Raw genomic sequence first — 26,119 nt, 5'->3', positions numbered from 1 at the left:
TGCACGCCAACCGGCTCCTGACGCTCACAAAGAAACTGTCCAATACCCGCTGCTTCGTCAAAAAATGCGTCAGCTGGGACATTGGCTTCCTAAGAGGTTTGTTTGATCAGCTCCAGGATAGCGTGCTACTGGAGTACTATCACTATATGTCGCGATATCGATATGTCGATACGTCGCGACAGTGGGGAACATTTTTCAATAATCGAGCATCTAGGCAAGCCCACGTTCCTTTCTGATCCTCAGCACGGCCGAGCTCCACAATGAGTGTCTGCTCAAAGTCATCGAGAGAGTCGATAAGCCCGTCCAGGCGCGCCAGCGCAGGGTCGATGACAAAGCCAGCTACCTGGAAAATACTTCGTATAACTTTGAATTTCAATGTAAGTGGGATCTGCATATTCTTTTTTTTACTGGGCGAATCTGTGCACGCAACAGCAAGCCACACTCGAAGCAGAACGATGATGGCCAGCACAGTCAACAATCGGTCGAAAACCTGATGTGCGGCACAAGGGGCGGGCTTTTATACATGAGTCATCGAAGATTCCAGCGTTATCGGTAGTGCTCGCATACCTTACAGAAAATGCAACACTGTTCGCGTCGAGCATAAAATGCGATTTTGCGAGGCTTAGCGAGAACACACAGAACAGTAAAAAAGAACGATAACATGCGAGTAAATTTTAAGTCACGTATGCGGGCTTTCCGCTGAGCGATTACTTTAATTTGTTAGTGGGTGAAATGCAGTCCGGAGAGAGGGGATAAATAAGAACACATATGTATGTTATAGAAGAAATAAACAAAAACTTTAGCATTATCTTAAGACAAATGTGACTTCACCAGCGTAATCTTTTTTCAAATGAGATCAGTACGTATGTTTGCGAGAATATGGAAGAAACGGGTACGTACGTCAGGTAATCTGAAATCCACAATGTCCCGTTGCTTAAAGGTCTTCCAGGTTTGAAGAGCTTGTAATCTAAAATAAGCGTCTCGCTATTTCCACTGCGAAAGATGGAAAATAAAGAGCTGTTATTAAGCAAGTCACATCCCTGAAATGAAAATATTTGTATGGCGCGCATGTGATAAAGTTGGGCAAAGTGATTAGTGAACAAGTAGTATGCCAAAAAGCGACAAAATAGCAGAAAAGGTGTCACACCGAAAATTGCTCGTCTAGAACGCAATCAGTTTACGCTGCTGACCGCTGAATGTAATGTGATTAGCGTTCAACCAATTTTGGGACACACGGGGTTGATGAGGTCAGGTTTATTTAAGAATATTTGGTGGTAATGGAGAGACTTTCGTTGCATTAGCTATATGTCATATCCACTGTCTTCAGTGTCAGGGCAGATCGCTTTGGTATTGGCAAGTATGAGGCACGCATAGTGGGGAAACCTAAAAATGCTGAGACCGCTTGGTACGTAAGGGTGTTACCAATACAAGGTACACCGACATTGCGTCACTTTGCTGCCACGGCCTGGATTCGATTCCGCGCCCTCGGGAGTAGCAGTGAAACCCTATTTCCACTAGGCCAACGCGGCTGGGACAACTCCAGCTAGGTCCCTGTGTCGCCGTAGAAGGCGTGACGACGGCGGCATGATGAGAGTGAAATGAAAAAACTGGAATAGGGACAATAAAATGACCACGACGGCATTCAAATCATGAACATGAGAACAATGTTGTCACTGCGAGTGTATGAGGACGATCGCGTGAGGAGAACAGCATAAGGAGTCGAATGAGGAACCTGGAATGACTGTGGTATGACAACAAATGCAAACAGCGACCGAATGACTGATGCAGCGTGGCGACGATGGCGTGAAGAGAGTCGGATGACGATTATAGAGTGACGATAGAACCACAACCGCATCACGATGACGGTATGACAACTAATGCAAACAGCGACCCAACGAATGCGGCTGCATTGCGACGATGGCATGACGAGAGTCGGATAAAGATTATAGAGTTACGATAGAACAACAACCGCATCTCGATGACGGTATGACGACGAATGCAAACAGCGACCCAATGACTGCTCCTGCATGGCGACAATGGCGTGACGACAGTCGGATGACGATTATAGAGTGATGATAGAACGACAACCGATCACGATGATGGTGTGACAACGAATGCACAACGGTTGTATGACGACGATGGCAGGACGATGACGGCATGTCGAGGGTGGAATGGCAAAGCTGGAATGACGAGTATGAAAGGACTACGATGGTATTACAACCATATACACTTGCCTACTGACCCAAGTTAATAGACTACTTAGACCACTTGGTGAGCTTACTAGGCGTGGTCACGGCGGCATTACGAGATTCAGATCACAAAGTTCGAAGTACGGCGATAGAGACACCACGCCGGCATCATGATCACATAACCAGTCAAGCTAGTTGGAAGACGACTTGGGCTGCTGTGTTTACGTAAGAGGCTAGACAGACGGACAGAGAGACAGATAGACAGACAGATTCATAGACAGATTCAAAACGCCTGAAGCAAGCAAAGAATGTCAACGGCAATAACAATGTCCTTGCTGGTCAAAATCCATACAGAGCTCACTACAGCAGTGTCTAATACCGTGGATGTTGGTTGGTGACGCTATGTGTGTGGTGAGGCTGCCACAGCCCACTCATGCAGCTGTTTACCTTTTCACAGGCTCCTAAGGAGATTTCTAATGTTTCTTTTTTTAAATGCACAAATAAGAATAAGAAATAAGAAACAAGAGACAAGCGGTATCTGGTCATGCAAGCTAGTTAACAGTGCAATGGCCAACATTACTAGCTTCAATTATGCATTGCATGTTAAACCTGACGCGTATCACAACAAGCTTACATATTTTAAACAATATCAGTGCAGTAGAAAATTACTCTATGATTCAAGTCGCAGTTGAGGCATACAAGAGCCTGGGAACGTTGAGGGGTGACAAAGTTAATTTGCACTCCCTGGAACGGTTGCATCCGGTAACAGATGCCGATTTCGAAGGCCATGCTTTTGTTTACTCACGACCCTGGAAGTGATCGCAAGAGTTGCATATACGACATGACAGCAATGCGCTGTTTAGTGTCTCGTTGTGTGTTTTGCCGCTCTGCTTCTGCTTTCTGTCGTGAGAGTGAAATAATTGTTGGTACCATGCAACGGTGACGCCCTTACTGAGCTGTTCGGTGCCAGAGCATGCGGAGAGCATGCCCCGTCTCATGTGGCCTCGCACTGTTCCAAAAGAGAGCACAAAGCAGTGGCCTTTCATTTCCAGGCATAACACATCGACGCCAAAATGTCGCTCACGGTCGGTGGAAGTGTTATAGAGGCAGAGATTTCAGTTAGAAATATTGAGTTGAAGTGTTCGCTGGTTCGCTGTTCATTATTTTTTGTGTGTGGACGTATAACTATTTTGCGGGTCCTCTGTAGTCAGTTACAGTGATATACTGAGAATTTTCTGAGAGCCATGGTCATGACCCCTTTAGAAATTGACGTAGCATACATGACGTATAATGTAAAGCAAAGAAAATTCTAGGTTGAGTCTAGAAAGGTGGTTGAATAGCTAGCCTCTTGGGCTAGCCAGCTGTACCTACAGGTTGGCGTGCTCAAATAATTCAACTGATACGCTATTTCGTCGAAGCACTTACAACTTGACTCAAAGTGCTTTGAAAATGTCGCTGATGGGACGCAAATTTTAATAAACATGCAATACTCGAAGCAAGAATAAAACATTGGACGACGGAACGAAAAAAAAAAGGGCGTAGGCATAAGAATGACGGCCTAGATTTAATAAATACGACGACACCTAAGCACTTATGAGTTGTGAATGCGAAAGCGTTAATGTCCAGTAGAACGCCCCTGAGCGGTCCTCCGAGTCATGAATTCCTCGCGAACTAGTGAGCGCGTTGAACCGCTTGGCTAACGCCTCCTAGACGGCACAAGGTCGGTGCACGTCGATTGCTGACGTCACGCTACATCGCCCGAGTAGATGAGGACATAATTTATTTGAAAGAAGGCAGAGAGGTCGTTCTCAGCTAACGCCCTCAAGGCTGCTACTCTGCACAGGTGGAAGGGGAACGGGGACATAAAGGTGTGATGATACATTGCTCAACAGCCAGAGAACCAAATGCGGGCACTTCGGTGTAGCCTGCGGTCATTTTGACGTCACCGCTTACGTCGCACCGGGCTTGGCAATGGAAATTTGAGTCAAAGTAGCGTGATGTCATAAGGCAGAGTGCACAGACCTGCAATCTCTGTGCGGCTGGTTTAGCCCAGCAGATAAGACAGATGGCTTTTTAGCGTGGGGTGGTAGGCAAGGGCCAGATGTGCCCAAAGAGCACCAAGCCGATTATTTGTGCTTCTCAATGATATATGAGTTAATTGCGCGGAGTATATGAAACACAGCTGTATAGAGGCCTAAAAATATTCCCTAAAAAGTGCAAAATATACATGTGGTGCAATGTGGCTGTAAAAGGGCCTGAAGTTTATTCGCTCTAAAGTGGTAAAATACAAGTATATACGTATTAAATATTACACTGATTGATCGTTTCTGCGACGACAATAGATGTTTCACGAGACGAGGGATGATCAGTGAAATATGTAGTGTCTCTAGCACTAGTGTCTCAGCGAGGCCTTGAAAGCAAGGCCTGGGAGACACGTGCTCTAGAAAATGGTTTCGTTGCAGCTACGACCTCTAAGTGGAGGCCGTGCTACAAGTAGCCTGGCCAAATCACATTTGAGGTGTCAGTTTCAGTTAGAAAGTTTAATATTGATTGAAGAGTAAAAGCGGTTTATTGCTCAGAAAAAATTCTGGGTGTAACGGTATGTGTTGGAGATAAGCAGAGGGAAAGTACTTTTTTTCTTTCTGCCTCTATTTCAGTGCATTGGATAAGAACATTAATTACTGTAAGCCTCGTGCCAGATTTGGTACATGTCGAAGGTTCGCTTCCCGTCAAAAGTTAGGAGTGAGTGGCGTAAATATGCCTATTCTTAATCTACAAAGAAGCACTTCCTTATGTCTTGCTCTTCTTTCAGATATCCAGCTCCCTAATTTTGGTTTAATAATGTTTTGCTTATTTTCTACTGCATTATCCCATTCGTCCTGCCAGTGCTTCCTCAGTTTGTGGCGTAAGGAGGGCTTAGGTTCTGTGGCTCGTATGGTTTTATTCACATCCGTTTCATTAAAGGCGACTGACGTTGCATTTTCGTCAGCAGCTACATTACCTTTTATGCCCCTATGGCCAGGTACCTAACAATGGACGATGTTTTGGTAGTATATTAGGGCTAAGCATAGTTGTGTGTATAGATTATTAATAACGGGGTTCTCACGTTTTGGAAAACTCATTAAGGCCCTTACTACACTTAATGAATCTGTGAAGATGATGGCCTTATTCAGATTTGTTTGTCTGATGTACTTTACAGCTGAGAGTATGGCGTACGCTTCAGCCGTAAAAATACTTGTGTTAGGATTTAGAGTACCGGAGGTGGAAAAAATGGCCCAAGAGCTGCATACGGGACACCAGCAGATGATTTGGAAGCATCTGTATAAAACTCGGCACAGCAGTACTTCGCTTGCAATTCGATGAAGTGTGACCGTAAGTGTGCCTCAGGTGCATGTTTCGTTATTTCGACGGTATTTCGGTCTGCCATTCCCAATGCGGTGGAAGGCGAGTGGGAGGCATTAGAATATTTTCTGGGAGATGGATGTCTGTTTGTTCTGCCATTGTTTCCAAGTGTAGGCTCAAAGGAGTTCTAATACGTGGGCGGTTACTGTAAAGTCTGGCAGCGGACAGGTCGCTAACGATGGAATGACATGGATACACGGTTTCTGATTTTACCTTAGTGTAGTATGAAAAACTTAACAATGTTCTGCGTTGATGTAAGGACCATTCGTTGGCCTCGACGTACAGACTTTCAACAGGGCTTGTTCTAAAGGTGCCTGTTGCCAGTCGTATACTGGGTTGTGGACTAGGTCGAGAATCTTTAGCGCACTCTCTATTGCGGAGTGGTACACCACGGCTCCGTAGTCGAGACGTGATTGTACGAGACCCTTATACAGGCTAAGCAGACACTTCCTGTCACTGCCTCAGGTTGTTCGAGAGAGCAGCTTGAGGAGGTTCATTGTCTTGAGGCACTTTTCTTGAAGATATCTTAAGTGGGGAATGAAGTTTCGTGTTGTGTCCAGGATAACACCTATGAATTTGTGTTCAAGGTTGGCAGTTGGTCTTTCTCCATTAAGGTTAATATCTGGTTGTGGTGGAACACCTCTCTTGTTTGAAAACAGGACGCATGTGCTTTTTTGGGGGTTCAATTTAAAACCATTCTCGTCCGCCCACTTGAGAGTCTATTCAAGCCGAGCTGCAGCTGCTTGCCGCAAATGCTAAGATTGCATGACCTGAACCCTATCTGTACATCGTCTACATAGATGGAGTAGAAGAGTGTGCAAGGTAATGCGGTGTGGAGGGAGTTCATTTTAACAATAAATAGCGTACAGCTCAGTCCTCCGACCTGCGGTACACCTGTCTCCTGTATGAATGGTCGGGACTGCACCTTGTCTACTCTAACACGAAATGTCCTGCCAGAGAGATAACTTTCAACTATTCCCAGCAGGTTGCCGCGAATGCCCATTGCAGAAAGATCCCGAAGAATCCCGAAGTGCCACGTAGTATCATACGCCTTCTCCATGTTAAGAAACACTGATAATAGAAGCTGTTTGTGGACAAAGGCATCCCTGATGTACATTTCCAAGGGCACAAGGTGATAGAGAAATGTGCGGAATATAACCAACCCTTATATATAGCTTTCATTGATTACGAGAAAGCGTTTGATTCTGTCGAAACCTCGGCAGTCATGGAGGCATTACGGAACCAGGGTGTAGACGAGCCGTATGTAAAAATACTGAAAGATATCTATAGCGGCTCCACAGCCACCTCCATAAAGGAAGCAACAAAATCCCAATAAAGAAAGGCGTCAGGCAGGGCGATATGATCTCTCTAATGCTATTCACAGCGTGTTTACAGGAGGTATTCAGAGACCTGGATTGGAAAGAATTGGGAATAAAAGTTTATGGAGAATACCTTAGTAACTTCCGATTCGCTGATGATATTGCCTTGCTTAGTAACTCAGGGGAATAATTGCAGTGCATGCTGATGGACCTGGAGAGGCAAAGCAAAAGTGTGGGTCTAAAAATTAATCTGCAGAAAACTAAAGTAATCTTTAACAGTCTCGGAAGAGAACAGCAATTTACAATAGGCAGCGAGGCACTGGAAGTCGTAAGGGAATATATCTACTTAGGGCAGGTAGTGACGGTGGATCCGGATCATGAGATGGAAATAATCACAAGAATAAGAATGGGCTGGAGAGCGTTTGGCAGGCATTCTCAGATCATGAACAGCAGGTTGCCATTATCCCTTAAGAGAAAAGTTTATAACAGCTCTGTCTTACCAGTACTCACCTACGGGGCAGAAACCTGGAGGCTTACGAAAAGGGTTCTACTCAAATTGAGGACGACGCAACGAGCTATGGAAAGAAGATTGATAGGTGTAACGTTAAGGGATAAGAAAAGAGCAGATTGGGTGAGGGAGCAAACGCGAGTTAATGACATCTTAATTGAAATCAAGAAAAAGAAATGGGGGGGGGGCATGGGCAGGACATTTAATGAGGAGGGAAGATAACCGATGGTCATTAAGGGTTACGGACTGGATTCCAAGGGAAGGGAAGCGTAGCAGGGGGCGGCAGAAACTTAGGTGGGCGGATGAGATTAAGAAGTTTGCAGCGACGACATGGCCACAATTAGTACATGACAGTGGTTGTTGGAGAAGTATGGGAGAGGCCTTTGCCCTGCAGTGGGCGTAACCACGCTGACGATGAAGCTGATCTGTCGTCGATCTGCCTTCTCTGAAACCACACTGACATGGGTCTAATTTCTTGTTTATTTCTAGATAGTGGACCAGGCGACTGTTTACCATCTTCACAAAAACTTTGCAAAAGCAGCTCGTCAGTGCTACAGGCCTATAATTATTTGCCAAAGAAGGGTCCTTACCCTGTTTCAAAATTGGAATTATTATGGCCTCTTTCCAAGCAGAGGGAATGTGGCCGCTCGACCATATAGAATGGCAGAGACAAAGGGGTTCTTGTGTTTCAGGCGGCAGTTGTTTAAGCATTTCATATAGTATGCGGTCAGATCGGAGGGAGGGGGGTAGATTTGTTGCAGCTGTTTAGGGCTGCCTGAAGCTCTGCGATGCAAAAAGGTCTATTGCATGCCTCGTATTTCCTGCTGTTCCGTTCTTATTGTTGTCCTCCTTTTTGCCTTTTGTACCTTTGGATTGTTTCAGAGTAGTGCGACGAGCTGGATATCTGTTCGAAATGTGCGCCAAGAAAGTTCGACTGGTCTTCCATGCTGTCGCCTTGAGTATTCACTAAAGGCAGAGAGTAAGACTGTTGACCCTTTATTCTATTCACCCTATTCTAAACCTTTGTTTCGTCAGTGTAAGAGTTAATGCCTGATATATACTTGCTCCAACTCTCTCTTCTAGCTTGTCGCCGCGTTCTTCGACCCTGGGATTTGACCTGCTTGAAATTCAGTAGATTTTCTGCCGTCGGAGAATCCAGAAGTGCCTTGTTCTGCTTCTTACGTGCTATTCGACACTCATCATTCCACCACGGGAGACGGCGTTTTGTGGACAATCCACTTGTTACAGCGACACATTTGGTGGAGGTGTCAAGGAGAAAAACCGTAAAATATTTAACCGCAGCATCTATGCTTAAAGCACTCATGTCCTCAGAGTATAAAGAAGCAAGTTTTTTTAACTTTTCCCAGTCAGCTGAGTCAGTTTTGCAGCGAGGTAATTGTGGGGGACAGTCATAAGACATTGGTGTGCATAGAGCTACAGGGAAATGGTCACTCCTGTAAGGGTTTTTGATAACTTTCCATTTAAACTAAGGTAGAAGAGTAGGAGATGCAATGCTAAGATTTATTGAGGAGTATGTTTTGTTTGCCAGATTATTATACATGGGCTCCTTCCCATTCAAAAGACATGCACCTAAAGAAAAAAAGGAACTGTTCAATCAAGCGACCTCTCGCGTCGCAGCGCGGGTCGCCCCATAGGTTGCTGTGTGCATTTAAATCTCCAAGCACAAGATATGGTTCAGGTAACTGATCTATTGATGTTTGGAATTCTTGTTTGTGAAGCTGAAAATGCGGCGGTATATATAAGGAGCAGATGGTTATCAGTTTATTTAAAAGTACAGCTCGAACAGCCACTGCCTGAAGGGGTGTTTGTATTTGTAAGTATTCACAGTCTATAGATTTGTCAGCTATGATGGCTACGCCGCCGGATGATGCTAGGACATCATCGTGATCCTTCCGAAATATCACATAGCGACGAAGAAAGTATTTATGTTTAGATTTCAAGCGGAGTCTGTTGGACACACAGCACTTTTATAGTTAGTTCATTAAGGAGTTCTTGGACATCATCGAGGTTGCAAAGCAGGCGTTTAATATTCCACTGCATAATCAGTGTATCCATAATAAAATAAATGTTGTGCTATGTGTCAAAGAGAATGAACTTGGTTTAGCTTACAGTGTCGTTTTAGGGCCCTGTAATTGGAGATTTGTCTTTTTTGGAGCGGTCGACAAAATCGCGGCGCTCCTGTGGCGTCATCTGCGCCTTCTGACTGGGTGTTGTGTCCATGGTCTCTTGGGAGGCACTAGACACGCGCTCTTGCGAGCGGTGTGTTTTCCGTGAAAGCCTTGTCTCGGAAGACAAGGCCTTGGAGCCCACCATCCTGGTGGTTGGTGGGCTTGTCTTCACCTCTTTGCTGGGATGACTGGTGCCAGCACTAGCAGAGGCCTCCAATGTGGTCAAATTCGCGATAGGTAGGGCAGCCTTCGCTGCTCCCACCATGGGGGCAGGTGGCGTTGCCGCACGCTCGCTACGCGTGGTGCTGGCGTCCGCCAAGTGCTGTTGTAGTACTGCCCCCCGACGTACCACTTCGGCAAAAGATCTGCTCTGTGCAAATGTTAGTTAGATGCGTTGTTTTGCTTCTCTGAAACTTATGTTTTCTTTTACCTTTATCGCAATTATTTTTTTTTTCCAGACGGTGCATGATAGAGTATATGCAGGGTGGCCACCCTTACAATTGCTAGAACGGGGCTAAGCCTTACAGTAATCTGCAGAGAGATCATTGATGCCACATTTCGCACATGTTAGCCGCCCTCGGCAGCTCTGGGAAGCATGGCCAAACCTCTGGCATTTAAAAGAACGTCGTGGGTTGGGGATGTACGGTCGTACTCTGATTTTGATATATCCAGTTTCTAATGTCTCTCGTAATGTGCTAGAGCTGAAGGTAACAATCAGGTGCTTAGTTGGCAGCTCCTCATTGTCCCGTCTGATCTTTATTCTTTGTACGCTTATTTCGTTTTCATCCTTCCATCCTTCCAGGAGTTCTTCTTCGGTCAAGTCCATCAAGTCAATGTGAGAAATTACGCCTTTGGCCGTATTCGTGGTTCGTTGTGCTGTTACACTGACGGTGATGTCTCCAAGTTCTACAAGGTTCGTTAGCTTGTCGTGTTGTGCTTTGTCTTCCAATTCGAGTAATAAGTCGCCACTGGCCAGCGTAGTGATTCTATAGCCGCCTCCAATGGTCTCTATGAGCTACTTCGCCACAATGAATGGTGATATCGTTCTCGCCTTCTTGTCAGGTTTATCACTGTGAATAACGTGAAATTTCGGGAAGTCTGAGTGGTTTTGAGACAAAACTGAAATGTAGCATCGGTGCGCCCCTTTTTAGAGGGACGATCAGTTGAGAAGGGGTTGGAAGTTCCCACGAAATATGTTGAGCATTCAGCGACGATGCCAGTCACCCACCACCGAGCCCAACAAGGGGACATGTCAAGGTATGTGGTGAAACAAGCCCTACCATGCCAACTGTACGTCGTCGCTATAACCACATATGTTATAACCAAGGTAGGTCATACCACACCAGGTTAACCCTCGCCGCCAGGAATGTTGGAAGTTATCAGAAGAAAAAGAAGACAGGAAAGACTAAAAGTGAGAGAGAAAGACGAAGGTGTGCGAAGAGAGAGACAGGAAAATGCGACGGCCGATTTCCCCCGGGTGGGTCAGTCCGGGGGTGCCGTCTACGTGAAACAGAGACCAAAGCGGTGTGTTGCCTCCGCCGAGGGGCCTTAAAGGTCCGAACACCCGGCATCGGCTCAAACCCCAGGACCCTCTTTTCCCCGGACACGGCTAAGCAGCGCACGGCTACACGCGGGAGGGGCCAACTCTCGTGTGCTCGGGTACGTGGTGTCGCAACACGCCAACCTCCCGCTGACGCAGACACCCCTGCGGGGTGGGGTGGTAGGTTCGAAACTGGCTACAGCCAACGTGTTCTTTTCGAATGTATTCTGTTTGTTTTTTACTGTAATTTCTTTATACGGATTACCTAGGGGATGTTAGAACGCAGACGAGAGCTTGCGTGCCCAGGGAACGCGCGGATAACACAGGCTTGTGACAAATAGGTTGACGTCGTGCCGCAGTGATGCCCGTTCCCCTCACGCAACATCTGGTACGGCAGCACTCCAGCGCGGCAGCAAGTATTGCTTTTACCCAGCTCTGTTCCGTCGGGGTCCTCACACGATGTTTCGTCGCCGCCAATGGGAATTTAGGTGCGCTTTCGCTGCTATAGACGCCAGCTTATGCCCTCAATGAGCCACTTGATGCTCTCGAATCAAATATGCGCTTACCCTTGAATTGCTCGTAAAAGCAGGCGACAGTCAAACGTAATCATGGGAATAATATCGCAGGCGGGCCGCCATCGGCAAACAGGTGACACGAATGAAAAGCTTTGTGAATTCCGCCCGCGCACGTTAGGCTACGCAATGATGAGGATGCTTACTTGCGAGCACCAAGTTGATCATTATTTAAAAGACTAGTTGTTTACGCTTCTGGCTCTGAATTGGATCTGCAGACAGGGCCGGATTAAAAAAAACGGGAGCCCTGGGCTAATGCGCATGCAGGCCCCCTTTCCCTATACTGACCCGCCCCCCCCCCCTTGTCGCCTGTTACGCTACTGGAAATACGCCATGTTTCATTTTAATTCCACCAAATTAAAAAGAAAGAAGTGCGATCGAGGGGATTATTATTAGTGTTATTATTATAAGGAAAACAACAAAACTTGCTTGAAACGTGTGCTGCTGTAAACACCAACACATATGTTCACGTTGTGATTAATCCGCATTCTATTTTCAGCAAAATCTAGGCTTTAAGGAAAGGTTTACGGCACTCAAGACGAAAAAGAACGTAGAAAAGACAACACAGCTCAGATGTCGATCCTTCTCAAGCTAGGCTTTGTTTGCATCACTAAGTTTAATTCCGTGAGGAGACGCATGGTTGTATCCAAAACATTCTTTATTAAAATTTAAGCAGCAACTGCAGTAATCCTTATACACGTTACTCTATAAGTATGCAATAGATATATACAATACTTAAGGCAATACAAACACTATAAAATCCACTATAATACAGAGGAAAATTAACAACAGTAATTACAAAACATTATTTGAAAATATTTTTCTTCAAGGTACGACACCAAATAGACGTGGCACTATCAAAAAATAACAAAAATACAGTTCTTTATAAAAACGCTAAATATCACAAGAAGAACAAACAAGAGACGAACAACGAAGGTTTGCATATCTTGAATTACACTGCTCGCCGTTTCATTAGCAACGTGGAGGCTGGGAGGCGACACAACGAACTTATTGGAACTATTCATGTATAGCGTAAACAAACAGTGCTCTTCTAAAATGGCATCTTTCGCGCCTTCGCTTTGGCGAAATCAGATATAGTCTGTTCGAAGGATAGATCGCGAAGAATGTCGCTTTCAATGGACATGATAGCAAGCGAGTTCAACTTGTCGTAAAGGAGGCTCGAACGAAGGCGACTTTTTATCAGCGACAACTTAGAAAACCATCGTTCGGTCTCACAGTTTGCCACGGGTATGCTTAAGTACATTCGCAAAGCAATAGAAAGGTTCGGAAACACATCAATAAGCTTTCTTTCGCGCAGCAACTTCTTTATTCCCAGCGGACAGAGTTGCGCAGAAAGTTCGCAAACTGAACAATTTCAGCGGAAAATCCTGACTCCAAATCATTTTGGTAGGTTTTCACCAACTTGTCAGCCTGCTGTGCCAGAGAGGCCTCGCTCCCAACTTCTGTGAGCAATTTTCGGAATCCTAACCTTTCGGAGAGGTCAGTGTAGGCAGTCTTTCGCACTCGCAAAGCATAGCCTGGACTGTCAAGTGCAACATTATAGGTCTCTACGAAAAACATTTTTATACCTTGTAGCGCACTATCGCTTTTTCCGTCCGGGTGCTTACTCAATACGATGCGTTTGCCCTCATTCTGATAACGCTGATTGGTACTTAGCGTGCGTGCTCTCTCTTTGAAGGTATCAAAGAGATGTCGAAAAAGAATTAACAAAGTCTTCTATAGAGCTCAGCAGGTCTGCAGCACTTGAAATGTCTAGGCCTGGTTTCTGAAGTGCTACGCTCGTTTTGTCAAAGCGCTCCAAGATATCATTTCAGAAAATCACCATGAATGCAGTCTATAGTTTTGTCATTTTCTTGAAGGGAGAGTGCGCTTCGTTCCTAGTGTCACCGTTTTCTTCCTCGTTCTTTGATATAGCTTCATAGCAACACAAGACTGCATTGAAAATTTTCAGAATGGCCTTACATGATTCGGCCTGTCTGGACCACATGGTCTAAGAGAGACTTTTCAAAACAAGCTGCTAGCCAGTTCCGTCCATGCTGACCAAAAGATACATCCATCGCTTAGGTGAGGCATCAAAAACACACACAATATCTGAATTAACAGTGAAAATTTTGACTGCCTTAAGGCAACTGTCAACGATAAACGCGCCAACTAAGTTCAGTGAATGACCAGCACACATGACGTAGACTGCCAATTCGTTCAGGTGTTTGGTTTGAGCTTGCAGTCCTTTCTATTTTCTTGACGCATTACTCACATTATCATAAGCTTGGCCCCTACAATCATCAATTGATATGTCATTGGCCGTCAAGAGGGACATCGTGGTATCGAAAAGATATAAGCCAGTATGCGATTCAATTGTAACAAATCCATAAAATTGTTCGTACACTTTTCCATTTATATAGTATCGTAAAATAACTGACAGCTGATCAACGTAAGTAAGGTCTGGAGTCGAATCAACAATTAACGAGATGTATTTTACGCGTTTAATTTCGTCAACGGGACGTTCCTTGACAACCTTTGCCATATGCTCGATAAATTCATCAGAAATGGTTTCTGACAGATACGATGGGTGACCGTTTCCTTTGTTCCCGTAGCGTTTGATGTGCTCCTCTAGAAAGGCATCAAACTTTGCAACGGCCTCAAGCACTCCCATATAATTGCCCTTTCTCGCTTAACCAAAAATCTCCTCGCTGCCCCTAAACGCCAGGTTGCGCTCAGCTAGAAGATTAACTGCAACGACTACGCCCTTCAACACCTATGTCCAGTAAGCGGTCTCAGTTACAAGATGCTTAACTAGCTCCTTGTCAATTGTGCTGCTCGAGTTAGAGCGGGCGAGCCATGCTGCCACGTAGTTCTGATGCTCGACGCTATTTTCATGTGCGCAAACCTTTTCTTCAGCTCTTTTCCAATGAAAAAAGTCGTGCGTGGTGAAAGCAGTGGGCTTGCTTGAAATTGAAAATAGTTTGCACATGAAACAGTAAACGGAACCTTTGGAATCTGAATACATTAACCAGTATCGGACGGTCGCCTCCCCATTTACAGCCTTTCACACGAAAAGATGAGGTGACATCTAGCGTCTCTGAGTTTTGTATTGCCTTTTGGAAAACGGAAAGTTTTCTGCCCGATTTTGAAAACACAATGGCGCTTTCTCAAGGCATGCACTCCGAAAGCTGTCAGTAATAACGTCCGGCCACTTAGTAGGGTCACTTCGGAGAATCTCGCAACGTACCTCATGCTGCGGGGTGTCCGTACTTCTCTGTTGCCGCAACGAGAAGCCGTCTCATTCGTCCTCGCGAGGCACACTTTGTGGGTCGGAAAATGATTATTTGAAGCCAAACTAACAGGAAACAAGTGAGTCGGTTCTTTGAGTGTTGTTACCTGGCGGTCGTCAGTAGAAGAAGGTTCATCGGGGAGGTTTGGCACCTGTTGATCACTAGTAGTAGAAATCGGGCGTGGCGGACCGGACACCTGGAGCTCTGTTACAGGGTTCCGGCCGAGTAGCACTGACGCTGCTCACTCAGAAATTGGACAGGGCTCGGTTAGCGTCGGTTGCTCAGAAATATGGACGACCAAGGTTGGCAAACTTTTCGCAGAATCCAGACAACCAACATGAGTCAAACGTTGCTTCTTGCCAGAAGAGCATGGAGATAGAGCTGGCAAGTCCTCCACAGAAGCACAGTCGGTACTATTAAGAGTTTGACACAGACTTTGGATAGAGCGATCATACTACTCCGTGGAAGCTACATTCGGTAGGTACTTTGTCATCTTTCGTAGCTTCTTTTCACGCTCTTCTCTTTCTAACTTCGCATCTAGTTTAGACGCACCTTTTATGCTTCCGACCCAACATTTTCGCACGAATGGATGCTAATTGTTCACCGGGCACTCCGTCAGTCCGGTGCGACCGCAGGTGTCTAACGGTGGCCGTCGCGATGACTGGCGCAGGCTGCCTGGATGGTCCGTGGCGGGCTTATGCGGGCGAGCGGGCTTATGCAAGATTAACCGGTGGCTCGGTGCTGAATTGCAGCCCATGACCTACATCGTTTTACACACGCGCGCCTCTTCTGTCTGTTACTAGCGCCATAGCAGGCGTTCACATACGCGTAAATTTCCTTGTATAAATTCCCTCATTCTCCGTACAAACTCACTCCTTCTCCCGTTCCGGTCTCCTCTTCCTATTGGGTAGGATCAATCGTCTTTTCTGGGAGGTTCCCGATTTTTCTTTCGCCCCGTCGACGCCGAGCGCGCGAACGAAGGGGAAAGGGCGACTGCTAGAGCGGGCCAAGTTATGCGCCGTCCATCCTCTCCGAGTCATCGTTTTCTACTTCTTTCTGGGAAGTTCGGCGGCCAGTCTGACCTACTTTTTCCGTCGAGTGCGCGCGAGGGGGCGCAGCCATTAGGCAGGAATGTGCCCTGGAGACAGGCCTTTGTGTCCAGCTCTCCAACTTCCCCCCTCACTCTTACACAACCGTAGCCCGAACAGTGAACATTCCATGCCCCACGGCACGAGACCGCCGGGACTCTGCTTCCCGCGTTGCGAAATATCCAAGTTTCCCTCGCGGAAATCTTAAGCAAAGGCACACATTTTTTGCAAAGAGACGGCTAAAGGTTACAACGTAACCTGGAGAAGCTGTTCGCAAGTACGTGTACGGAGGGTTTCTTTTTGGCTGCCCTCGTAGACACACGGTTTAAGTCTTCTTGGTGTTCAGCTGGAACAGCCGGGCAGTTGTGTTCTGCTGTGATGGGAAAGGGAGGGGGGGGGGGGCTCTTTTGTTAGGGCAGGGAAACGCTAGCACCGTCGCGAATGCAGACTCTGTAGAAGGGCAATGCGGACTGGTGTTTAAAATATCAGGAAAAATCAAAATGCCCACCTATGCAATATGCCTGGATCTATTGCAGAGGAAATTTCTCATTGCCTTACAGAGGTAACTTGCGCAGACACGGTTAATGCCCTGACCCAATGGAAAGTGAACGCTAGCCGCTTTCCCTTGCTTTCCCACCTCGGAAGGGCAGTTTTTACTGTGAATGCGACGTAAGCTGAAGCGGAATGCGTGCTTTTTGCGGCACTCCTGATAATGACAGCGAAGCAACATCGGCTGTCAAGCACATCTTTCGAGCTGCTCATGGTTGTGAGGCGCAACACACAGTTAGGTCGAAGGCAATTATTTTATCCCACTTTCAGTGTTTTTAGAACTAGCCACTGAAGCAACCGTCATTTAAGCTTCACGGTTTCTAAGCTAAGTGGCGAAGCACCCATTAACTCATATCATTTTTGCTGCAAAAATAGTATGAATAAAGTCAAAATAAAGCATCTTTTTGCACCTTGCACTTCTTGCGACCTTTGATGCAGCATCTATAATTCACGAGGACACCAGAGCAAAAATATACAATCTCGTCATTTCAGCATTAACACATTTCTGCTGACACAATATTAGATATCACAAGCTGGTAAAACACGCTAACCATGCAAATACTATATGTAGCAGGAGAATTTGCCTTATGAGAATTAGTAGGGTGGTTGTACTGCACGAGATATGTCACCAAGCTAGTATCTGTCGAACTTGGTAACGTGCTTTCGTATTTGTGCCGTTATTAGCGCGTCTTATGACATCAGCTTTCTGGTAGGTTCATTGGTAACTCGATAAAACTACCATGATGACTTTCCTATGTTGAGGAATTAAGGAATTGATTTGAACTGGCGGGCCCTTCCCGAAGTTCAAGTAGGCTAAGCTATTTCATAGCGAGGAAGTGAAAGGAATGCCACTGCGGCAAGTTCTAATTCCCTGGAATGGAAGTCGATTGGAATTGGGGTGCCCATTTCGGAACACTGCGTGGCAGCGCTACGCTCTTCTCACGCTTTCTCCATATCCTCGTCCTCCGCTTTCCTCCTAGCAATATTTTTGCTATCGCCAGCTTTCATCTCCAGCTGCTGTCTGAGTTCACTCTTTCATCCTTCGCTGTGCTCGTTCGCTCGGTTACGAGGGGCGCCGACGCTCACTGCACGTAAGGGTGCCTACATGCTTCACTCTAAAAGCGGACCTGCCCTAATGTAAAGAGCACCGGGCTACAATGCTTCACAGCGAAGGTTCTATTCCCCCTCGGAGACACCCTGTTCTCCTTAAGTAAAGCGAGGCGAGACACGATCCTACTTATCTACCTACCTACCAACCGAAAACTTCCAAGACCGAGGCAAACATTGCTTCGCATTACCATTACATTGACATTACATACCATTACATTAGTAGACTCGTGGTAGACTTCGATGTGATTATGAGGTCCTCCTTAGTAAAGGCGTCCGAATCATTCAGATCAGCAAGAATCATTTATCACAATAACAATACCAATACTTTATTTATGACTTGAGTATAATACAATGCAAAGGCCGGGCCAGCCAAAGCCGCAATGGGCTTGAACGGCAGTGCCTGCTCCTCAGTATAATAATGCTTTTTTGAAGTCGCACGCATCGAACTCTGGCTGCTGCGATCAACATCTGCACAAGATTTCTAATGAGGCACGGTAGCGCCATAGCCGTTCGGCTACAGTGATGGGTTGCAGGGTTCCTTATACCATCCCCGTTGTCATTTCCTATCACAACGATATTGTACCTAAGATGTTTATTAAAATAACTACAAAAAGTTTCTGCCCCTCAGGAAGTAAAGGTGAGGGAAGGACAAAGAAGGTCAGTTTGCATATTATTGACCATATTTGAGTATTGTAGAAATAAATTACTGTAGTATCAGGCGTCGTATCTAGAGGGAACCATGGGAAAGCCGCAAGGCATCTAAGTCCTGAAGCCTCAGCGTATGGCCGACGGTAGCTTTCGCTCGCACGGTGGCTGTCAATGAGAATCGCCTCATCGGCGATTCCCATCGCCTGGCGTTTCGAGTGAACAGCGTCATTGCGCGAGCCCAGCCGGGCACAGACTTTTACCGAGGCCTGTGTGCCTCTGGCAATACTACGCTATGGCTGAAACATCGTTATTTAGGGCGGGTTCGGTGTAGACAGTGTGGCCAATGATGGGGAGGAGCGTCGCGAACTCCTTTCTGCTTGATGCCGCGTTTCGCGAGATAACTGCCTCTCTGAGTGATCAGCATTCACGTTTTAGAGAATCGGTGCCAAGACCTCCGTCCGGGGCCAATCCAGCGGAGCAGGGAAGGAGGCTAGATGCGTTGAAGGTACTTGCAGTTAGGGACGCGAGAGCATAAAGCGAGTGGATATCGTGGCTCTTAGCTGGCAACTGATGTGACTGCTTGGCAGCCTCGGGCATTATCTCAAAATTATTCATCTGGGCATTTGGACAAGGCAATGTAAGAGTGTGAAAGGCAGCGAGCAGTGACAAGCCACATGGCATCGCGGTGGAAGGATTCGAGTTTTTTTTGCTTGCTTTTGAGTCATACTGTATTAGTTATAGCCTTCGGAAACACGCGCGCGGTTCAGTCCATCTGCAACCACACAGGCGCACTGAAAGTAGTAGCCCATCGTTCAGCGGTCGGGCATCTAGCGACAGCTTCGTTCCTTAAGCGAAATGGTGGCGGGAGTTTCATGATGAACAAAGAACAAAAACATTCAAGCATTTTTGCGGTACCTACGTTCCCGTAGCAGGACCAGATGGAACGCTCAGCCACTTCTTCCCTGAAGTGGCAATGCGGGCGGTGGCAACAGAGCCCGGGCTGCCGAAATGTCCTTCGGGAGTCACGTCCTTCCACAGCTCGTTATTCTCGTTCAGAAGCTCCGTCACCACAGTAGCCTGCGCGTTCGCAAAGGTAAAGTGCACTTTGTATTACATGGATTGTTAAACAAGGAGTGGAGCTCTTATATAAAAACAACCAACTTACCGCACTCTATTCTCTTGACGTTTCCTCTACACAACCTTTTGTGGACTCAGGACAGTGGGTAGTTTTTTGTGTGAAGCATTAGAACTGCATTCTGGATCAGGTATTGTTAACAAAATGGAAAATCTGAAATCTGACAAACATTTTGCGAAGAATAAAAGAGTTTCATGCATATCTACGCGATTTTTATGGAAGAGATAATCACATGACCTCGTTGCCAACTGCTACCTGCTCATAGCTGTGGTTAAAACTGTCGGCAGCACCCTGTGTATAGTAGCTACACACAGGTTATGGAAGCAACATGTGCATGCATTGTAAGCTTCCTCATGTTTAGTGAGCTCACTTATACTAGCATCCTATTTCACGGGTACTCATTAAAGGCATTTTTCTGAAAAAAGAAATGCTCCATGTAAAGCCACGAATGTTGAGCACGTTTCATATGTAATTCTATGATCTGTACATAAACATCCTTAAAGAATAATCAATTATTGGTTGGTGTGGCTATGATAACTTGCGATGCCTACCTTTATCGAAATCATTCAAGCTTTTAGCTGCCACTCGGACGTACTTTCATGTATTTTAGGTGAAAACATATGGGACCATTGGCGAGAAGTTCATCGAAACGCGACTGATACCAGCGCATTTATCATTCAGCTCGCTAACACGTAAGCGTGAGTGCCGTTAATTGAACAGGGGCACATGTATAACGAATTTTCGGCGCAGTCAACTAAAACGTCCGAATGCTCTCCCGCAGGAACTCGTATGACGTGGGGTTGCTTCATCCCAGCAGTGGAGAAATCTAAAGGATACCTTTTGTTATTGTATAACGGCAAGTGGAACATACTTACTGACCCAAATCGGCACGAGAAACGTTCACTGAAAACCAGCTCATCAGTCAGCATAAAGGAATTTTATTGACGAGCGGTATACCGTGAACTCTCCCTTGGGTAAATTTCTAGGGATCCAGGGAAATAGTTCACTTAACTGAAGTTCCTTAAACTGAATATTCACTTGAACATGGAACAGCATAGGGCATAGCAGACATCGAGTCGAAAATTTGAAACACAGTTTATGAAAGAGATAGAGAGACAGAGGAAAGGGGAAAGGCAGGCAGGTTAACCAGAGGGGAAGTTCCGATTTGCTACCCTACGCTGCGGAGAGAGGGGAGAGGGAGGTAAAGTGATAACAAAGTGGAGATAAAGAAAGGAAGGAGCGTGGACTTACAATCACAGTCAGTCACTGTCGCCACACATTGCCACCGCACAGCACAATAGCACTTGCCGCGCGATAAATATCTGCTCAGGCTACAGCCGCTTCTCCAATTCTGTTGCCTTTAAAAACTGGAACAGTGCCCTCGTCGCCCTCCGCTGTGATGGCTTGTGATGGGGGCATTTTAAGATAACTTCCTCTGTTCGAGTTCTTCGGTCAAAGCGCGCTATCGCGGTTGCGAGCGACCGTCTCTGTAAATTATAGCGACGACAGTCGCAGAGAAGGTGTCGAAGAGTCTTCTCGTTACCAAAGTCATCACAGGAGGCGTCGTCGGCCCATCTGATTCGGAAAGCAAAAGACTTGGTGAACGCCCCCCCTAGCCATATTCGACAAAGTAGGGTAGCTTCGCGACGGCAGAGTCCAGCTAGAATGGAAAGGCGTAGACAGGAGTGGGCAGTTTATGAAGTTACGTGCATCAATCGACAGGTTGTCCCACATAACTTCAGCCATAGATGTAAAAATTGAAAGGAACTTCGGACGTGAGGTTAACCAAACGCATAATGTTGGCACTGGCCTGGAGTTACTCAGGCTATTTTATTTTCCCCTTAATGAACGGATAAGTTAGGTTTATTTATTCAACTTTTTAAGTATTGGCTGCAGACGCCGAGTGTGATACGCCAAGTTGTAGAGTACCTCCAGAAACCTCTCAATAAATAATAATAATAATATTTGGGGTTTTACGTGCCAAAACCACTTTCTGATTATGAGGCACGCCGTAGTGGAGGACTCCGGAAATTTTGACCACCTGGGGTTCTTTAACGTGCACCTAAATCTAAGCACATGGGTATTTTCGCATTTCGCCCCCATTGAAATACGGCCACCGTGGCCGGGATTCGACCCCGCGACCTCGTGCTCAGCAGCCCAACACCATAGCCACTCAGCAACCACGGCAGGTTTCTCAATAAATTGTTTCCTACACAATACCGTATGATGACTGTGCTAACGAAAAGACTCTTCAACACCTTCTCTGCGACTATCCTCGCTATAATTTACAGAGACGATCGGTCGCAATCGCAGAAGACCTCTAGCACAGGATCTCACCTTATCCTTTCTTCTGTGTTTTTAAGAAAGCTGGCGAAATATGAAAAAATGCCATGTCACGGAGCGATTGCGCACTGTTATTGTGCTGCTCCCAAGCGTGCAATGAATGAACAAGGTTGGCCTCAGCGAGACTGGCTCGCGACAGGGCGTTATGTCCGGTGAATGTGTCTCGGCATGCAGTTTTTATGGCATGACGGCGTCGGCGTGCCGCTCGCCGAGCGCTGCCGAAGCGATAAAGCGTCCGAGGAGAAGAAAGAGAACAAGAACATCGCGTTATTTTTTCATGCTTGAAATGGGAAAGAGCTCGCAGCCTGCCGACAGAGTGTAATGGGGTTGGGTAGGGAGGCGGCCTTAAGGCCGGAATAATTTTCCAGCGGCCTTGAATCAAAAAGCGCCCTTTGGTTATAATGCGTGTTCGCATAGGTCACCATGAGCTGCAATGAACATTTGGCACCTCACAGGCACATTTTCAGGGGCATTCTTGATCATTGTATCAGGGATGGAGTTGAGTTGCAGACATTTCTTCTTTTTTTCTTAGTTTAGGTTCTCTGATGTGGTTGGTGCTCTGTATACTTGATCCTTGACGTAACCCCAGAGAAAAAAAATCGAGGGAAGCAGGAAAAATACACTGCTGCAGGAATACCTCATGCAGACATTTGCAAGCTTTGCTGCTGCCCTGCGCCGGAGCGCCATCATGCTCGTACCAAATATCCATGATCCTAGCCAGTGTAACTTCGCAAAGAAATCCTCAGGCGCCTCATCAGGCGCCCCATTAAGGCTGTCGACGTATCTTTCGCCTGTAAGTGTGTTATAAAAAGCACGGAGCCAATGAAAGCGCCACCGCAAATTCCACACCAGCCATTAACCGACCACTGATATTGGTGATGTGCCTTCAAAACCCATTTTAGCAGCGGCGTAGTCGTGTTCAGGATTACACCGCTGCCGAAAATTTAGAGCACCCGCGAAGTAGTATACACTTGGCAACTGCTGTGTTTTGTGTGGTTCAGCTCTGAGACACCAGATGGCCTCACTGTGCAGGGCATTCATATTTACGCTCCGCTCAACCGGTATTTCGCCAGATATGTCTTAGCTTAATAATGTACTGTATACTCCAAAAACTCTATAATGCCCGCAAGCGCAAGTTTGCTACCAGAACTATTCAGCCGACTTACAGCAGGTCAATGGGATAAGATGCTCCATCATTGCAAATGTAATAATGTCAACCAGGTGAGCGTCTGGTTTGATGCCCTTCGGAGGTGTAAGAGAAAAGTGGAAAGTAGGGAGAGCCTGGGAACTGAGCACACACAGTAGGACGGAGAGTGGGACTGCAATCGGTCAATGAGACGGCTATTTTTGAACAAATGTAGCAAAGCGCGAGTAGCTTGGTGCTGCAGCCACAAATATGGCCGCGGCTTAAGAATTTGTTCAAGGGTGCAATGTTGTTAGTGTAGACCCTGAGCTTTTTCGAATCACCTCATTGACGAGGTTGTACTCACCATACCAGCGGACGTGAGGTAGAAGCCGTCCCAGGACGTCAGCGTTCCGGGGTAAGAAGGCGTCAAAATCGTGTGTCCTGGAATAACTTGTGCTGTGGAGAAAATATGCAATGGCAGCAGTATATCCATTAACCAGTATTAGAGTAAATGTATTTTGTTTTGCGAAAGAAAGCGAACATTGATCTACTACAAAACCAAGTGGCAGCGGCCAATGTACCAATGTGAATGACCTGCTCAAATTAAATGATAGTTCAAAAATTAGTCAGGACCTACAGAAACTCCGCCACTTCCATATTTCTCCCTACCGCAGCTGAACAGCGCCTAGAAAAACGAATCCAAAGGCGACAGGTGACCATACCCGCCGAGAAGGTTAACGCTGGTGACGTAGAGGTTGCAAATTCGTTGCGGGACGGCACGGCTGCATATCTATAGAGGCGAACTGCGCAAGCCTTCGTGTACATAGATTGACGGGCACGTAAACTACACAATGTTGAAATCACATATCTTAATATTCTCCACAATTCTTGGGTAGGAAAATATGTGCTGTTTGAAATATGAACGTTCATGTTTTTAATTTAGTAAGAGATTTGAGTACATCTATAGGATGTCTTAATGAGGATACTAGTTTAATACCCACATGACTAGAAATTTCTGCGTACTGCGTAAGGAAAGTTGGGTACCTCCTGCACGTACAGGAGCTTTCGCGCAGTTCGAAGAATGCCGCGGCAGGCTCAGGCACAATGGCAGCATTTACTGCGCCTAAAATGATTTTGCATTTGTGTTTTTCGATCATAAAAAAAATCTAATGTGCCGCCAACAACGGCACTAAAACAACCTCCGTTCGCGACGCGTCCATAATAGCGGCCGTTGCCAGAATACAAGATGCCTCGAGCTCGCTTCTTCCCGACGCCGCCTCTGCTGCGGGAGCCACCGGAGACCCGGCCTTCTGGCGTTGCCGCCGCTGGGAGGTGGCTCTCAAAAGTTCACAGTTGGCACACCAGCTCTGGGCCGTCCGGCAAGACGAAGATGCTGCCCGAGTGCAAGGACTTCGAGCCGCCACCTGAGGCCACCACAACAAAAGCTGCCGGAGCTTTCTTGAATAAAGTTTGTTCTTCTTCTAATACACTTACGCAGACTGGGGGGGTTGGCAAACAGCACAAGGAACGTTAAGCCCCACGCAATACCACAGTAGTGTGCGCAATACCATTAAGCAGCGGAAAGTTGTATTTCGGGGTAACTGATAGGTTCAACAAGGATGGACGCAGGGCAGATGATTCGCCCCTTTCCAGATCGGCACGCTCCCACTTGGCTGATCACTGCCGTAGTTGTGTTTGTGTACTTATGCTTGCAGACAGTCGCACTTTGTCAAGAGACGGGCGGCAAATTACCCAAGAAATTATAGAGTAGTTTAACATTGAAAAGCTGGGATACGCTTGCGGCAGTACACTATTCATTTTGTTGGTAATGAAATTCGCTTATCTTTGAAGGAAACTTGCGTGATCGACTGATACTTAAGGCAGCTAGTGTTTATTTTGAAAGTTTCTATTAATTCTTATAGGCCATGACATTAGTTTCGTCGCCAGGCGGTGCTTCTAAAGTTCTTTCACTGTACGATTGTGTGCTTGAAATTGTAGGTCTTGTTGGGATATGAAGTTAACCAAAGATCCATGGCCGGTTGGCTTGGGGAGCCCACGGCAAAACCAGAAATGAAGCAGTGCTGGGTGACACGGGTGGGGCTTTTTCTTTAAGTCACGTACGCGCAGAGCAAAGTTAGTTTTTAATATAGACTGAGGGATATCTATCACAAAAAATATGCGGCTAAAATGCACAAATAACTGTAACTAAAAATGCTGGACGCAGAATGAGGGAAGAAGCCAAGGAAGTTCACAACCAAGTATAGGTTAATTGAAACTGTAAATGGAGAAACCGGAGTGATAAAAAAAAAGTGAGGGAAACACAGAGTGAATTCGAAGCAAAGAATGGAATCAAAACGAACCACGCAGATTTACAAGATTGAGAAGAAAGAAATTAGAAGGGAACATCTGTACAATAACACAAAGGGATAACACGCACACTTGCTTTTTGATACTCGAGCTAGTTGCTTAAGGTCAAAAATATACTGGAGCAAATATTTGCAACAAGGTGAGCCATGTGCCTGCAGCAGCAAAAATTCTGGGCCCACTCAGTACATCCTACTGGAATACGGAGGGATGCACACAATGAGACGAGTGAGTAATGTGTTCCGTCCAGGAATGCTTGCGTTTAATGAGGCCGCAGGTATCAACCGGTCAGCAGTCGAGATAAGCAAAAGAAGTTTGGGGTATTGGTGGGAAAATGGCAGGCAAAAGACTGACGCCACCCGATCCGTTACAGGCATAGGTAGCGGTACATGGTAGACGGAGAAATTTTGAGTAAGAGATAACAAATTAAAGAAATCTATAGAAGAATCCTAGAATTTAAAGCATGCATAGAAAACATGACAATTTGAGCAGGCTAGGTGGCTATATGTACCCACCCTGTTTTTAAGGGGATGCCAATAACTTATCATCACCAAATAATGCTCCCACAATAAAACTACCAGTTAAGAATTTGCGCTCATGTCTACTCCTTTCTTTACTTCGTGTGTTTCATGCTGAACTGCAAGTATGAAATTGAATGCCCTATGGTGGCTTGTATTTTGTATTACTATTATAAAAACCTTACAAATCAGTTGTAGCACCCCTTTCGTCGGGGAGAGCAGAAAG

At 46.1% G+C, this 26,119-nt stretch overlaps 2 protein-coding genes across 2 annotated transcripts in view; both read right to left on the bottom strand.

Annotated features, from left to right (window-relative positions):
• Window positions 1-22,368, bottom strand: part of LOC142588676 (putative phospholipase B-like 2) — a 66,611-nt gene extending 44,243 nt beyond the window's left edge. The window contains exons 1-3 of the mRNA XM_075700498.1: window positions 22,339-22,368; window positions 19,327-19,484; window positions 901-993 (exon numbers count right to left, since the gene is read on the bottom strand). Coding sequence (XP_075556613.1) covers window positions 901-993; window positions 19,327-19,484; window positions 22,339-22,368 — 281 coding nt within the window. The remainder of the gene's footprint in view (window positions 1-900; window positions 994-19,326; window positions 19,485-22,338) is intronic.
• Window positions 22,369-24,358: 1,990 nt separating this feature from the next.
• LOC142588675 (putative phospholipase B-like 2) overlaps window positions 24,359-26,119 on the bottom strand; it is a 141,270-nt gene continuing 139,509 nt past the window's right edge. The window contains exon 5 of the mRNA XM_075700497.1: window positions 24,359-24,435. Within this exon, the coding sequence (XP_075556612.1) occupies window positions 24,359-24,435 (77 nt within the window). The remainder of the gene's footprint in view (window positions 24,436-26,119) is intronic.

This window comes from Dermacentor variabilis, chromosome 7 (assembly GCF_050947875.1).
Source record: "Dermacentor variabilis isolate Ectoservices chromosome 7, ASM5094787v1, whole genome shotgun sequence".
NCBI classification, from domain to species: Eukaryota; Metazoa; Arthropoda; class Arachnida; order Ixodida; family Ixodidae; genus Dermacentor; species Dermacentor variabilis.
Note: the sequence above shows the minus strand (reverse complement) of the source record. Positions and strands in the feature narration are given on the sequence as shown.